Here is a 17,519-nt window from a genome sequence, read left to right on the forward strand (position 1 = left end):
AATGATAAGCCTAACTAGTAATTTCTAAAATTATATAAATATAGTTAAACAAATAGACAATCCTACTTGATATGGTTAATAAGCCCTATAATAGTTTAGCAGGTACTGATTAAAATTCCACAGTAAGCTATGATGTTAATAGTGATACTGTTAAAATGTAGGTACTTGTTAAATGTATTCATACGATATATAATCTTTTGATTAGCATTGACATAGAGTCGGTAGATCCCACTATTGACAATGACGTGTAAATGAAATTGTCAAATTGTATTTACCTAGTTTTTAATTTGCTTAATGTCGAAGTCCTAGAATTGAAAGATGGCACAATACTTAGCTATTTATGTTTACAATACTGTTAACCATTGATTAATTGCATAAGATACATTGCTATGGCTCAAATTCCTATTTTATACGGCTCTATCCGCCTATCTTATAAGCTTATAACGAAGCATATATACTTATACCGTGTATATATTCCATAAGTATATTATATTTATCAAAATAAATACGATCAAAATTTAAAGAAATAGCTTTGTTGGCAAACAAAATTACCCTGTGTTTTTTTCCTGGCTACAATTTTTTCATACAAAATATTGACTTCCCTTCTTTAAACTCAGTTTCTAACTTGTTTCTGTATGGAGTAGCTATTGACGGGTAGCGATATCTCCAAAGTTTGTCTACACTCTACGTGCATAGTATGCCTTCAGTCAAGAAAACACGTTTACTGCAAGTGGTACTTAGAACTTTGCAAATTTCATATAACTTACAAAACCCCCCAGATCCCGCAAGATGTCACAACTTACTTTGAACTTCGTGAAATTGTTCCCAATGTTAATTGAAGAGATTAACGTGAAGAAGAGAAGCAGTCGAAAGAAAATAATCAGTTATATGGTGAAATATCTTGCAAATACCTGCTGAATACAGTTTGTTATTTAATTTGCTCTAGGCAGCCATAGATTTATTCACATGTCTATCTAACTATTCGAGATTTCATACTTGACTAAAACAAGTACAATAAGTATTATTATCTAACTTGTATCTAACACATCTAAATTAAATGGACTAGAAGTATGCCTCATAAGGATAGATTAAATAGTTAGAATAGTATTATGACAACATTATTTATCCTGTGAGTATAATTTAAGAATACAATAAGTCCTGTTTGACAGAAGATAAATTGACCTAATAGTCATCAAGTACTAAGCATTCCCTACAGAAACTCTTTTGATGTCTCTGCGTTATTGTAAAAGCGACTGTTTCATTAACATGACAATTGTCACATGACAATGACAATCCGCAGTTCATTTCGTTATGGTCAAGCAGCAAACATCGTTACTATCAGGTGTCATTAATCATTAAAATCATTATATACTTGTCTATATTGAATAACAATTATCATGTTAGTGAAATAAAATGCGTGTTTTAATGTTTTCTACGCATGAAAGCAGAGCTTTTTATATAGGACTCATGTCAATAACGGTACTATGAGCGCACAACTAAATTTTATGCGAATATTGTTTATAAATAATGTTAGCATAAAGAAGACCAACTATGACAAAATTGCCAAACCTTAATCTGAAAACTGAGAGATAATCAAGGCAAGCCAAAAATTATATTTGTCCGTGGTTCTAAACATTTTTATCTCATAATAGAGAGACTCACCTCGTTTTGGACTTGTCCAAATTCCCGCGCAAAATATCCATACAAAAAAGCCCTGAAACATCTCAATATGCCAACGTTATCTATAATTTATATTTAGTTTTAAATATCAGTTTCCTTGAAGATATTAGCCTGACTGTCGACGTTGAAGTGTATGAAGCGCGAGGCTGGCGAGTCAGGGAGGTCGTTCATCATGTCTTGATCTTCAGGCTTCGGGTGTTTCGGTGAGTTTTCAGAGTGGAACTCTTGGCGGTAGTTACCTGAAAGTTAACTGTTATTAGTATGTACACGAAAAGTGAAGCTTAGGGAATAGGGACCAGCAAGGTAATTGAGGTTATTAGACTAAAGAGAAGATTTGATTGACACGTATGTACCTGGTCTTTTGACAAATGTGTTTTTTTGTAAATACTCTAGATCTAATTATTAATACAAGTATTTTACTTTTACACGTGTCACGTATACATTAATAAGTGAACATAACAAATACAATAATTAAGGGTATTAAAATTTAAAATTGTTAATTTATATTTATCGCCGCATCTGTCAGATTTACGATACTTAAGCGTTGACAGAAATCGTCACTTGTGTGACGGCTGACGGCTGTTAGTCACCCGGAAAATAAGGACCAATCTTAAATGAAAATACCCATAAGACGCATTCAGTATTTATATTAAAGAAATAAAAACAAAAATTACTTACAAGCAAAGCTACAAATGCGCAACGTCTACGTGAACTGGGAACAACACCAAAACTGTGCACAAATTAATGAAAACACAATTTCACTTTCAACACACAATCATGCACACAACGATCTAGCCAAGTATTAACTAGTTTCAATTAATTGACTTATTAAACGTTCTACATTTTTGACGCTCAGACCCTAATTTCACCAAATTGACAATAATTGTCACCTGATGCTGATAAATCGTTGTACACGTCGATATCTTAGCGAATTGTCAGATGTCAATTTGTCAAGTTGGTGAAATAGGAGGCATAAAATTTTTCATTCGACAAGTGCTTGTGGATTTTGATTACCTGTAATATTTAAATAACTAGAAAAATAAGTCATTTAAAAGCATGTTTAAAGCATGCGTAACTCAATGTCAATAATTATTCTAAGACAATTTCATAAAAATAAAATTTATGAAACTATGAAATTATACTCAAGAAAGAAATGCGTCGTAACACAATTTTCTACATAATAATAAAGGAAAAATATAAAAACAAAATTCAGTGCGGAATGTTTATTAAAACTACAGTAGAATTAGCACCGAATGTCTTAGCTTATAAGGTACATTTTTCAGTGCATTATACATACGCCTAATAAACATGCAGAATGTTGAATATTTGTGTACGACATGTATAAATTACTGACTGATATTTTATTAAATTAAAAGCACACACAGATTGCACTTTCCAAGAAATAGGTAACAAGAAAGTATCACTTAAAGCTGTACTAGGTATACGAATACATTTATAATGCCTTTGTGGACGACGCACCTTTTTATACGTTTACTTTTTATATTTTTATTGTAATTTTGAATTCCTTTGTTCTTATAATTTTATGTTCCTTTTGACACCATTTTTTTTTCAGTCTTCTCTCAGGTTTCATGAAATAAAGTACTATCCTGAACCAGTGCGCCTTATCATTAATAGCCTTAATGAATTAATTCATGGAAATTGTAAGTTTCATTATTAAAAAATGGAAAAGACTTATTTATCCTATAACGAACAGGTCAATAAATAAAATGATTACAGAATTGATTTTAATTTTAATATTTCTTGGAAACGCAATACATATAAAAATTAGTTGTTCGTCATCTGTCACTACAAACTACCTTGCATTGAGATTATTGCAAAAAAAACCTTAATAAGTGATATGTGCCTGACATAACATTAAGTTTTAATATACCTATCTACCAATAAAATGAATAAAACCAAAGACGAATTAATAGCAACATTGCTTACATCCAGACCACGTAACTTATTATAGTAGAGGAAAGCGCGTTATTTTAGGGTCAAATATAATATTATGTACCTACCTATATCAATTAATACGTCATAGAGTCGCACCAAGAAAAGTCTGCAGCGGATTTGATAGCCCACGTAGTGTGTTATTTATACGTCATAATTTCATAGAAGTTTGACGTTTAAAATGACACTTGCACTGCGTGGGCTATCAAAATCGCTGCAGACTTTTCACGGTCTGACTCTATTTCACACAACATAATATATGGGCCAAAGCTCCATACTTATGTGTTAAATATTTTTCTAAATTAACGCCACTTACGGTTCTTTTTTGGATAGCTAGTTTGTATAGAGGTTCACATTTTTACTATAAATTCGTCTTTACCAAACAAAAATTGCCGTTTAATAATTTAAATTCCGAGGTATTTTCGTATGTTCATAAATAAGCCCTTAAGTCCGCTTGAGCAGTTCGACTAGACTTAAAACCATTTGGTATTTTAATTTAAATTTAATTAATTTAAAATTAATAGCACAGCTGATGTTAAAATCTTATTTTAAATTGCATCAAATGTTTACAACAGTTAGTTTCAACTGTGCCCGACTAGTTTATAACTGCATTGAAACCTAGTTAACCACCTCGTTATACAAGATCTTATAAATAATATCAGAGAGTAACCTTTGTTATTACAAAGAAAAAATTGAGCCGTGAAAATAGAAGTTCGCCAGTCTTAACTAGTTGACTGTACGGCTAACTGTGATTTTCAGATGACAATTGTCATATGTATTAATGAGCTATTAGAATGTTATTGAGATTAATATTTTAACGGCAAACTAATTCTTTGACTACCAATTTTCTACTCTCAGATATATTGAAACTGAATACATGACTATAGGTACAAATTAAATAATTAAATATTTACTATATGCAGTGCATGCGGTTTAAACCACACATGCAGAGACTAAATATTTGTTTACCATTAGCCATCTCTTAAGTAATAAAAAGCCATATTACACTAATAATTCAATAGCTAAAACAAAACGTTTTAAAATGTCAATGCAATGGTAGAAATACCATTTATTTGGTCATAGCAACCGTATACGGTTGACGCTTAACATAAGATCTTTAATGTTTAAATATCTGTTTTACGGCAGAATTCACCTACTTTATTATAACAGTTCATATTCTCAACACATTTAGTGATTTGGAGACTTTTTAAATGTCATTATATAAAAATCTATTTTTCATGATTAAGCATCACTATAAGACACATTTCCGGTTAGGAGTTAAAATATAATGTAGTGTCCATTTAATCAAAAAGATCGTCGTGTATGTATTTAAAACTACTAAAAAAATCATCCCACCAATGATATTTAACCAAGTTTTCCTCAAAAGTCCAAAATATTCAATGAGATATATTTTTTAAAGATAAGTATAAAATAAGTTGAACAATTGATTATATACGGTCAATTGCAAGCAAATAACAATGCATAATTACTGTATTAAAACGTCTAAAGAAAAAATATTTAAAACACTGTTAAATGCAGTCAACACCAAAATGGTCATTCAATTGAATTAATTCTTGTCAGAAACAAGTGCAGCACAAATTAGGCCCTTATTTTGCCAACTAAACAATTGTCATTTGACACATGTATACAATGATTGTCATCGTCAAGTGATAATTGTGACATGACAATGACAATTGTCAAGTTGGTGAAATAAGGGACAGTTCAAATAAGGTAACTTTAAGAGTTAAATTAGATTAGTTGACAATATTAGCAGACATTAACGGAAATGTATTCAAATTAATGCCATGACAAGATAGACATTGTCAAGCAAATTTTAAAACAGCTCTATTTTCAAAGCAGTCGTAAAAATGTTACATTCTTACTGATGCTTTAAAATATATTATTTCTTGATAAGCACAGACAACTAAAAGTACTATCTATAGTGATTATTTCTACCCCGCAGTAGAAAATGTTACTACAGAATAATTCTGTAAATTTTAGGTAACCACTGTAATTACAATCAAAAATAAATTCTATAGTCAGTCATCACGATCCCATTAATAAGAATTCGCCTTTGTAATACTGAATTTTACTTTTGGCCATATTCTGCAGATGAATATTTAGAATTAGATCTACGTTAAGTTAATACTGCACAACTTTTACTATGGGACCTGTACTGGAATCTTGAAAGAAAACTGGCGGTCCTAAGATTTGTAAAAAAACGATTTGCATGGAATGTTTCCTTTTTTGTGATTTCAATACTGAAACCATTCAACCCGCAGATTATGAATAGAGGCTCACCTGAGTACACATCGGATGCTTTGTAATATACAGAACATGAAGCGCACGTGCACATCTACAAACAGCCGGTGTGCTCCGGCCTTTATAGTCTATATCTTTAAGCATTTAAATAAAAGTAAACAAACAATTTGTACATTTTCGGGTAGTTATAACATTTATTGGTTAACCGACCAAATACAAAACCGCCTGGATCTGTCACTGAACCTTTAACCTCATGAATCTAGGATATACCTGGATCTGGCACGAGTGGTGGGGGTAACTGACAGAACGGGATAGTCTTATGTATCTTTCAGTAGGAGTAGCAGCGAAAGAGCTATTATTGTTTGTCCTTGTCACAGTCTCACATTTTATTTGTTCCCCACCTTTTTTTTAGTATGTATAATGGTGGACAACAAATGAATTCGACCAATCACAGTGTCGCATTTGCGTATGTTTTGTCCCTCACGGAGGCACGCGTATACCACTTCTATACGATCCTACCTTCTATGTTTAACCTACATTATTTGATAGTGTAATGTTTTCATCTACCCTCAACTGGCTTAAGGAGCCATTTGAGGGTAGATTTTGTTTACTTTTATTTAAATACCTAAAGGTACAGAGTATGGATTCAATTATGTATGTATTTTAGTTGTCTGTGCTATATAAAAGCTAGCAAGTGCAACACATTCCACTACATTTACACTCAACTTTGCGCGCCCGCTTCCTACAAAACCCGTAACACTTCAACGCTAAACAACACAACCCCCCTTTCTTACTGTCAACCGACTTGCACGAATCCCTACTATTAAGCCTCTGGAGCTCTGGTACTTTGGCTAACTTCCCATCATTTAAAAGTCTATCTAGACGACTTTTTAACTGCGTTGGAGACACACTTCTATCTCTAGTTAGTTTATTATAAGGTATATCGATTATGACATCGCCTAAAACGTCAGAGATTTCGTTAGACATGTCTTCAGACCCTGAAGATGCCGCTTCCATATTAGGTGTATGAGAATCTATACTTTCTGGTGTGTATGGGTCTAAGCATTGTCTTACAGTAAGTAACGTATTATCGACATCGTTTACAAAAATGCCGTCGTAAGAGCTGTAGCCAGCACTTGTGATTTCTACATCTGGTATCCTTAGTATTTCTAAGGAGCCAGTTCTGGTTCGTTTCAAATCGTCAGGTATATCTTCTAAGTTAGTGCTAGTTATGTCTAATTTCTTTTTACTATAGTACAAGTCTGGGTCTGTAGCTAGCCGGGTGAGACGGGGCCGTAGTAGGGAGAGGGTTGAGGGGAAACGGGGGCAAAGTGGATAGGGGAACTTGGGGTCGCAGCACGCTAAGATACCTCGGTCGCTTTGCAGCATCACGCGCAGGTAGATCGGCTGTGGAAGAATAGTTGGAGTTAGTATTCATCACGGTCACAAATTTTTACTACTGCGTGTCAGGCCAATTTGAAAAGGCAAATCGAATCTCATTATACTTGTAAAGTATAATATCAGTTTGATTCATGACAGTGAGCTTATTGAGTGGTGTATGTCATGTATCTGGTGGTTAAAGCGACAAGGTTCTTTAAGTGACTAGTTGTATGTTGTATAAATAGTTCTGACTAGACTAATTTATACAACATACATATTACCGTACGTTATGGTCACCCATACAAGCCGTGTCTGACCGGTTGGTCGACTAGTCGCCGTAGCTGATTTGGGCGAACCTTCGCTCTGACTAGACTAATTTACTCTATGGTCCCCCATACAAGCCGCGTCTCCTATAGCGTCATACTCGCTCCTCCGTATCGCCGGCTGGTCGACGAATAACTGTGACTCTTTGGATACATCGCTAGGTTTGGGCGGACCCTCGCTCTGGGTTCAATACAAGTCTTAGGCGATTTGCAAAGGATAGAAAATTTGCAGATTTATTTATGCATTTTTTTCATACAGTATTTGTATCTTATGGTCTCCTATGCAAGCCGTGTCTCCTATAGCCCCATATTCGCTCCTCCGTCTTGCCGGCCGGTCGACTAGTCGCCGTATTTAGCTCGTTCTGGTTTCGCCATGTCGCGAACCACAAAGGTTTGTACTTTTGATTTTATACAATTTTGCTAAATAATGTTACCTTATGGTCCCCCATGCAGGCCGTGTCTCCTATGGCCCCGTACTCGCTCCTGCGCCGGGCGGGCAGGTCGACGAGGCGGCGCAGCTCGCTGGACACGTCGCTGGGCTGGGGCGAGCCCTCGCTCTGGTTGTATCATGTTACCTTATGGTCCCCCATGCAGGCCGTGTCTCCTATGGCCCCGTACTCGCTGCGGCGCCGGGCGGGCAGGTCGACGAGGCGGCGCAGCTCGCTGGACACGTCGCTGGGCTGGGGCGAGCCCTCGCTCTGGTTGTATCATGTTACCTTATGGTCCCCCATGCAGGCCGTGTCTCCTATGGCCCCGTACTCGCTGCGGCGCCGGGCGGGCAGGTCGACGAGGCGGCGCAGCTCGCTGGACACGTCGCTGGGCTTGGGCGAGCCCTCGCTCTGGTTGTATCATGTTACCTTATGGTCCCCCATGCAGGCCGTGTCTCCTATGGCCCCGTACTCGCTCCTGCGCCGGGCGGGCAGGTCGACGAGGCGGCGCAGCTCGCTGGACACGTCGCTGGGCTTGGGCGAGCCCTCGCTCTGGTTGTATCATGTTACCTTATGGTCCCCCATGCAGGCCGTGTCTCCTATGGCCCCGTACTCGCTCCTGCGCCGGGCGGGCAGGTCGACGAGGCGGCGCAGCTCGCTGGACACGTCGCTGGGCTTGGGCGAGCCCTCGCTCTGGTTGTATCATGTTACCTTATGGTCCCCCATGCAGGCCGTGTCTCCTATGGCCCCGTACTCGCTCCTGCGCCGGGCGGGCAGGTCGACGAGGCGGCGCAGCTCGCTGGACACGTCGCTGGGCTTGGGCGAGCCCTCGCTCTGGTTGTATCATGTTACCTTATGGTCCCCCATGCAGGCCGTGTCTCCTATGGCCCCGTACTCGCTCCTGCGCCGGGCGGGCAGGTCGACGAGGCGGCGCAGCTCGCTGGACACGTCGCTGGGCTTGGGCGAGCCCTCGCTCTGGTTGTATCATGTTACCTTATGGTCCCCCATGCAGGCCGTGTCTCCTATGGCCCCGTACTCGCTCCTGCGCCGGGCGGGCAGGTCGACGAGGCGGCGCAGCTCGCTGGACACGTCGCTGGGCTTGGGCGAGCCCTCGCTCTGGTTGTATCATGTTACCTTATGGTCCCCCATGCAGGCCGTGTCTCCTATGGCCCCGTACTCGCTGCTGCGCCGGGCGGGCAGGTCGACGAGGCGGCGCAGCTCGCTGGACACGTCGCTGGGCTTGGGCGAGCCCTCGCTCTGGTTGTATCATGTTACCTTATGGTCCCCCATGCAGGCCGTGTCTCCTATGGCCCCGTACTCGCTCCGGCGCCGGGCGGGCAGGTCGACGAGGCGGCGCAGCTCGCTGGACACGTCGCTGGGCTTGGGCGAGCCCTCGCTCTGGTTGTATCATGTTACCTTATGGTCCCCCATGCAGGCCGTGTCTCCTATGGCCCCGTACTCGCTCCTGCGCCGGGCGGGCAGGTCGACGAGGCGGCGCAGCTCGCTGGACACGTCGCTGGGCTTGGGCGAGCCCTCGCTCTGGTTGTATCATGTTACCTTATGGTCCCCCATGCAGGCCGTGTCTCCTATGGCCCCGTACTCGCTCCTGCGCCGGGCGGGCAGGTCGACGAGGCGGCGCAGCTCGCTGGACACGTCGCTGGGCTTGGGCGAGCCCTCGCTCTGGTTGTATCATGTTACCTTATGGTCCCCCATGCAGGCCGTGTCTCCTATGGCCCCGTACTCGCTCCTGCGCCGGGCGGGCAGGTCGACGAGGCGGCGCAGCTCGCTGGACACGTCGCTGGGCTTGGGCGAGCCCTCGCTCTGGTTGTATCATGTTACCTTATGGTCCCCCATGCAGGCCGTGTCTCCTATGGCCCCGTACTCGCTCCTGCGCCGGGCGGGCAGGTCGACGAGGCGGCGCAGCTCGCTGGACACGTCGCTGGGCTTGGGCGAGCCCTCGCTCTGGTTGTATCATGTTACCTTATGGTCCCCCATGCAGGCCGTGTCTCCTATGGCCCCGTACTCGCTGCGGCGCCGGGCGGGCAGGTCGACGAGGCGGCGCAGCTCGCTGGACACGTCGCTGGGCTTGGGCGAGCCCTCGCTCTGGTTGTATCATGTTACCTTATGGTCCCCCATGCAGGCCGTGTCTCCTATGGCCCCGTACTCGCTCCTGCGCCGGGCGGGCAGGTCGACGAGGCGGCGCAGCTCGCTGGACACGTCGCTGGGCTTGGGCGAGCCCTCGCTCTGGTTGTATCATGTTACCTTATGGTCCCCCATGCAGGCCGTGTCTCCTATGGCCCCGTACTCGCTGCTGCGCCGGGCGGGCAGGTCGACGAGGCGGCGCAGCTCGCTGGACACGTCGCTGGGCTTGGGCGAGCCCTCGCTCTGGTTGTATCATGTTACCTTATGGTCCCCCATGCAGGCCGTGTCTCCTATGGCCCCGTACTCGCTGCGGCGCCGGGCGGGCAGGTCGACGAGGCGGCGCAGCTCGCTGGACACGTCGCTGGGCTGGGGCGAGCCCTCGCTCTGATTGTATCATGTTACCTTATGGTCCCCCATGCAGGCCGTGTCTCCTATGGCCCCGTACTCGCTGCGGCGCCGGGCGGGCAGGTCGACGAGGCGGCGCAGCTCGCTGGACACGTCGCTGGGCTTGGGCGAGCCCTCGCTCTGGTTGTATCATGTTACCTTATGGTCCCCCATGCAGGCCGTGTCTCCTATGGCCCCGTACTCGCTGCGGCGCCGGGCGGGCAGGTCGACGAGGCGGCGCAGCTCGCTGGACACGTCGCTGGGCTTGGGCGAGCCCTCGCTCTGGTTGCGGACCAGCTTGCGCCGCGCCGGGGAACCTTCCCCGTCCGATACCCTACAATGTATCATGAATTTTAGTCAAATATAAAAAGATATTTACACAAACACGTGACACTAAAGTCTGTGCGGACTGCGGAAAGAGAAGAGTCGTAGAATGTATTGGATCCCATACATTTCAGGACTCTTCTCTTTTCGCACAGACTCTAAAACGTAATGCTCACAAACCGTATGATAAACCAAAAATATCACTAGCCTCCTAAGGCCCAGCTGTACGAGGAAAAAAAATCTAAAATTTGTCAGTTAAATTTGAATCTAAAGTGTAAGAAACAGAGTCGATTTTGTTTTGTTTGGAAATTTAACGGGACAAAACAAATGCAACTCTGTTCCTATTTAAAATCATTTAAATTTAATTTAATAAGTCCTATAGGTAGAGTCTGTGCGGAAAGAGGAGTCGTGGCATGTATGAGAGGCCCAATACATTCCATGACTCTTCTCTTTCCGCAGACTCTAGAACCGTGAGCCTTAGGATGCTATTAGTTACATATACAACAAAAATCTGTTAAGCTCTGGTTTCCTAGGATAGCGGTGCCGTCATATAGCGGCCGTCTCCATATACATAAAATACTACTCATCCATATTTAGGCGTATTATTTTGTATGTAGGCTGCTATATGATGGCACCGCTGTCCTAGGAAAACAGAGCTTAATCGATGTGCCTTAAAAATCAAAATTTTTAGCAATCATTAAAGTAGCCAACTATGACGTTTCAACGTGCGATGAGTGATTTTCCTATTTTCTATGATTTTTTAGAGCAACTTTTACGTCACACGAATTTCTAGGTTTTTTGACCCCTCCCCCCCCCTTGTCACATTTGGTCACATTTGGCAAACCCCTCCCCCCTAGTGTGACGTCACATTTTTTCTACGAAATCGCCAAATCGAATTAAGTAAGTACCTAAGTATTATTAATATTTTATCAAAATATTTTTGACGATATAAATATTAGTAATTTTATAACCCAAAACTGCTTAGGAAAGAAAATTAAAAGAATAAAAACGATTATCGTTTTAAAAACTTGTTATTTAAATGTACAGCGAATAAAATAATTTAAAAAAAAAAATTCGGTTACTGATGAAGTTAAAGTGACGTCACAAAGTTTGTGTCTCCCCCCTCCCCCATGTCACAATATGTCACATTTTCTTGACCCCCTCCCTCCCCCTAAACGTGTGACGTAATTAATGGATGACCCCCAACCTATAGTAAACTAACCTATTATGGATTTATTATTCCATCAAACCTAATGTTTCAGATTCGTATAAGTAGGTAATGTGTAATTAATTCTAATAACTATGCTCAAAAACAATGAACACTATTTATCCATACAAAATAACCCTAATTTATGTTGAATTCATGAATTCAGGACTAACAATACACTTCCACAATATCCAAGGCATTTGAGCAAGCGGGATCTGTATGAATCTCATTCATTTCATTCTTCTATTTCACTAAATTCATTCACAAAATAGCCAAAAAAAGTGCACATGACAACACACATACAAATGTACAATGCGAGTTACCCGTCCCGATCTTCGCCCAAGTTGTTTAAAATCCTTAAAACCAATTTATTGGAGTTAAAATCATAAAAAAAAAGAAATAATATACACGATGGGCCGGAGTGACCTCATAACTATAATAAAATACAAGTTAATACTATTAGCGCCACTTGCATCATCCCACTAACCCTGGGTTAAGCGGTTAAACAGTTAACCCAGTGTCAAGTTGTACTGGTAACCATGGTAACTCCAGGTTTAACCGGTTAACCCCGGGTTAGTGGGATGCTGCAAGTGGCCCTTAGCCCCTTAGTGAATTTGTGTGTAAAATCACTAAGGCCCACTTGCACCATTCCACTAACCCGGGGTTAATCGGTTAAACCGTTAATCAAGTGTCAAATTATACTGGTAACCATGGTAACTCCATGGTTTAACCAGTTAACCCTGGGTTAGTGAATGGTGCAAGTGGCCCTAATAGTATTAGCTTGTATTTTATTATGCAATAGGCCCCTGGTGTCAAATCGTAGTAAAAACAGTTAATAGGTAGAATAAAAGTATAGACGAAAAGCATCAAGTATATTTAATAATTCCTAAAATTAACAAAGAATAAAATCATTTACAGATATCGGAATACCTTCAACAAAATCGCTTTTTTTGCATAATACACAATACACTGGTATCAAAGATACATCGATTGAGTAAGATGTTTAAAATCTAAGACAATTTCGTGCTTGGAATTTGACAGGTAAACGAGATGGCGCTGTACAGCTCCATACATTTTGCGGTAACTCGCAATTGTTAAAAGATGACGTTTAGAAGTACAGCGCCATCTGTTTTAGATGTCAAAATAAGAAGCACGTTTTTTTCTTAAACTTTAGTTCTCTATCACAATGAATTCTCTTTGCTGGTATTAATGCTCCAAATTGACAAATAAGTAAATAGAGCGAAAATAATAGAAGCGGAAAATGGTAAATATATAATCGATCTAAGCTAACTTATAAACGTTACATCCTTATAGGAATTTGAAATTTATAGCTTAGACAGATTCTAGTGATCTTTTTACTGTGTAAATAAATCGGCCTAAGGGCCCAACCCCGACATTGCGCGACCGGCGGCAGCGGCGGTGGCAACCATAGGCGGGAACTAAAGGTCCGATCGCTGTCTCGCCCCAACCTATGGTTGCCGCCGCCGGTCACAGTCATGGTCAATGTCGTGGCCGGGCCGTTAGGATGGTATTCCATCTGTCTAATTTCTTTATACAATGTCATTGCGTCTCACTCTCTCATTAAGCAAAATATGAGACAAAATACGCATTGGACAGATGGAATACCACCTTTAGACAGATTCTAGAGATCTTCCAGACGTTTTGTACCTGGAGTTAATAGCGTGCTGCACACTAGTGGGATCGGCAATACTCTTCCTGGCGACGCCGATACCGGGCACCGATAATGCGTCTAGGTCGGCCATTGATGATTTCTTCTCTAACGTCTTGCCGGGGCTCGACTGGAAACATACATTTTTTTTCGTAAAATAATGTAAGAAACTACAGGTTGCAGGTGTCTGTGCAGAAAGTACCTACATGAGAATTATTTAAATAATTTCATGTCACATAACGTTATGTATGACTGTTATGAGTACGTGCTTAATGCTTATAGCTAAGGAAAAATGCGCAATTTTTGTAACGTTTTTGTAAAGATATTCGAGTTTAAAAACGTAAAACAGATATGCCCTAATGCAAACACTTTTAACCGATTACATGCTATAAGGATAAAAACTATTATTCACGACATGAATCATGATTCTCTTGCATACATTTTGGCGCAGCCGTGAGCGTGAAGACGGTGAAGAGGTAACTTCGCGCTAGCTTTTTGTATGGAGCGAGAAGTGACTAGAGTGAGCGCGCGTTGGTGCGGTGCGCGCACCACATTTACTTTTACAATCTGTAAATTTCTGGGATACAATATATCAGGTTTATTTGAGACATTTGTATGTCACGGGAAGTAGATTCCATTACCATATTTCAAAACAATCATGAAGTTAATTATAGGGTGTTGAGAATGGTAACAATGAGTGTACCTGCTGGCTGCGCGCCGGCGAGCCGGAGCGTGCCGGCGACGTGTTCGATGACGACACGCGGCCGCTGCTGTCCGTAGAGTTAACTATAGGGTGTTGAGAATGATAACAATGAGTGTACCTGCTGTAAGCGCGCCGGCGAGCCGGAGCGTGCCGGCGACGTGTCCGACGACGACACGCGACCGCTGCTGTCCGTAGAGTTAACTATAGGGTGTTGAGAATGATAACAATGAGTGTACCTGCTGTAAGCGCGCCGGCGAGCCGGAGCGTGCCGGCGACGTGTCCGACGACGACACGCGACCGCTGCTGTCCGTAGAGTTAACTATAGGGTGTTGAGAATGATAACAATGAGTGTACCTGCTGTAAGCGCGCCGGCGAGCCGGAGCGTGCCGGCGACGTGTTCGACGACGACACGCGACCGCTGCTGTCCGTAGAGTTAACTATAGGGTGTTGAGAATGATAACAATGAGTGTACCTGCTGTAAGCGCGCCGGCGAGCCGGAGCGTGCCGGCGACGTGTCCGACGACGACACGCGACCGCTGCTGTCCGTAGAGTTAACTATAGGGTGTTGAGAATGATAACAATGAGTGTACCTGCTGTAAGCGCGCCGGCGAGCCGGAGCGTGCCGGCGACGTGTTCGACGACGACACGCGACCGCTGCTGTCCGTAGAGTTAACTATAGGGTGTTGAGAATGATAACAATGAGTGTACCTGCTGTAAGCGCGCCGGCGAGCCGGAGCGTGCCGGCGACGTGTTCGACGACGACACGCGGCCGCTGCTGTCCGTAGAGTTAACTATAGGGTGTTGAGAATGATAACAATGAGTGTACCTGCTGTAAGCGCGCCGGCGAGCCGGAGCGTGCCGGCGACGTGTTCGACGACGACACGCGACCGCTGCTGTCCGTAGAGTTAACTATAGGGTGTTGAGAATGATAACAATGAGTGTACCTGCTGTAAGCGCGCCGGCGAGCCGGAGCGTGCCGGCGACGTGTTCGACGACGACACGCGACCGCTGCTGTCCGTAGAGTTAACTATAGGGTGTTGAGAATGATAACAATGAGTGTACCTGCTGTAAGCGCGCCGGCGAGCCGGAGCGTGCCGGCGACGTGTTCGACGACGACACGCGACCGCTGCTGTCCGTAGAGTTAACTATAGGGTGTTGAGAATGATAACAATGAGTGTACCTGCTGTAAGCGCGCCGGCGAGCCGGAGCGTGCCGGCGACGTGTTCGACGACGACACGCGACCGCTGCTGTCCGTAGAGTTAACTATAGGGTGTTGAGAATGATAACAATGAGTGTACCTGCTGTAAGCGCGCCGGCGAGCCGGAGCGTGCCGGCGACGTGTCCGACGACGACACGCGGCCGCTGCTGTCCGTAGAGTTAACTATAGGGTGTTGAGAATGATAACAATGAGTGTACCTGCTGTAAGCGCGCCGGCGAGCCGGAGCGTGCCGGCGACGTGTTCGACGACGACACGCGACCGCTGCTGTCCGTAGAGTTAACTATAGGGTGTTGAGAATGATAACAATGAGTGTACCTGCTGTAAGCGCGCCGGCGAGCCGGAGCGTGCCGGCGACGTGTTCGACGACGACACGCGACCGCTGCTGTCCGTAGAGTTAACTATAGGGTGTTGAGAATGATAACAATGAGTGTACCTGCTAGCTGCGCGCCTGCGAGCCGGAGCGTGCCGGCGACGTGTCCGACGATGACACGCGGCCGCTGCTGTCCGTAGAGTTAACTATAGGGTGTTGAGAATGGTAACAATGAGTGTACTTGCTGGCTCCTGGCCGGCGAGCCGGAGCGTGCCGGCGACGTGTCCGACGACGACACGCGGCCGCTGCTGTCCGTAGAGTCCGCTACAGACTTCCTGCAAAAATAGTACATATTTGAATAGATTAATACATAAACACATGCTTAATCAGGAAATAAATGCCGGGGTTTGAACCGATTATCTGCCTTTTAGGACAAAGATATAATAATAAATAAATATTTAGGGACACAGATCGACCTAGCCCCAAACTAAGCAAAGCATGTACTATGGGTGCTAGGCGACGATATACATACGTATATAAATAAATACGTACTTCTATACACTTCTATACATAGAAAACACTCATGACTCAGGAACAAATATCTGTGTTCATCACAAAAACCTATTCAATCCTCGTCAAATGCCCTTACCGGGATTCGAACCCACTAGGCCAAACCGGTGGTCTATTATATTCTTATAATTTTTCACACTTCACCTTTTTTAGAAGTAATTTACCTAGACGTGTGAAGATGTCGGCTTTCTGGTCTGGCCGGATCGTGCTGCACGAGCAGCCGCGCCGACTGCGACAGCAGTATACGATCACACCACGCCGGACACCTGCAGTACACAACACAACCATAATGTTAAACTACACGAACGGGTCTACCGCGATATGATTTCATTGTTTTTAGGTATATACCTTAAATTCTGACGTATCAGCTGAGTTCCACCAGGTGTGGTCACGGAAAGACTGACGTCCCAGCAAAATGTCAAAACAATGAAATCTTATCGCGGTATTCGCGGTAGACCCGTTCGTGTAATTATATATGTATACAAAACGCAAAATTTGCGTAATGAGATCATACAGAAAGACTTACTATGGGCCTAATCTAATCTCATCTCAGGAATACAGGAAAAAAGGCAATTTCATAAGTGTTTGCCAATGAGATTTCTAAGTTTTCTATGGCAAAGCACAGTAAATTTTGCTTCGCGATATTGGAATTAGTCCAAAACAAAAGATATTCAGTATAACTCTCAAATTCATCACGGGAAGTGTGACTAAGGGTAAAAAATGTATTATTAACGTAATAAGTTACCTGGTCTTCATGTAATGCGTCGGCAACTGTACGTCCTCCTCAAAGGGGTACGTCGGTGGGAATTTGACGGGAAACTCATACAAGTGCGGCCGCAGTGCTTCCAACTCGCGATCGAAACGTTGCAACTGTAATAAAACTGTAATTAATTTATCAGCAGAGACTTCTGTTAACAATGTTAACGAAAACAAGTTTTTTGACATAAAAATAAACAAAATCACTC

At 43.1% G+C, this 17,519-nt stretch overlaps 1 protein-coding gene and 1 long non-coding RNA gene across 2 annotated transcripts in view; both read right to left on the bottom strand.

Annotated features, from left to right (window-relative positions):
* Positions 1-2,888: 2,888 nt before the first annotated feature.
* Positions 2,889-17,519, bottom strand: part of LOC134801309 (uncharacterized) — a 121,049-nt gene continuing 106,418 nt past the window's right edge. The window contains exon 2 of the long non-coding RNA XR_010145661.1: positions 2,889-4,379. This is a non-coding gene — a long non-coding RNA (uncharacterized LOC134801309). The remainder of the gene's footprint in view (positions 4,380-17,519) is intronic.
* The window catches only part of LOC134801308 (uncharacterized), a 36,890-nt gene continuing 22,259 nt past the window's right edge, over positions 2,889-17,519 (bottom strand). The window contains exons 7-12 of the mRNA XM_063773850.1: positions 17,300-17,424; positions 16,719-16,820; positions 16,226-16,319; positions 13,752-13,882; positions 10,712-10,886; positions 2,889-7,302 (exon numbers count right to left, since the gene is read on the bottom strand). Of these exons, the coding sequence (XP_063629920.1) occupies positions 6,583-7,302; positions 10,712-10,886; positions 13,752-13,882; positions 16,226-16,319; positions 16,719-16,820; positions 17,300-17,424 (1,347 nt within the window). The 3' untranslated portion in view covers positions 2,889-6,582. The remainder of the gene's footprint in view (positions 7,303-10,711; positions 10,887-13,751; positions 13,883-16,225; positions 16,320-16,718; positions 16,821-17,299; positions 17,425-17,519) is intronic.

The sequence above is a fragment of the Cydia splendana genome, chromosome 21 (genome assembly GCF_910591565.1).
Source record: "Cydia splendana chromosome 21, ilCydSple1.2, whole genome shotgun sequence".
Taxonomy (NCBI): domain Eukaryota; kingdom Metazoa; phylum Arthropoda; class Insecta; order Lepidoptera; family Tortricidae; genus Cydia; species Cydia splendana.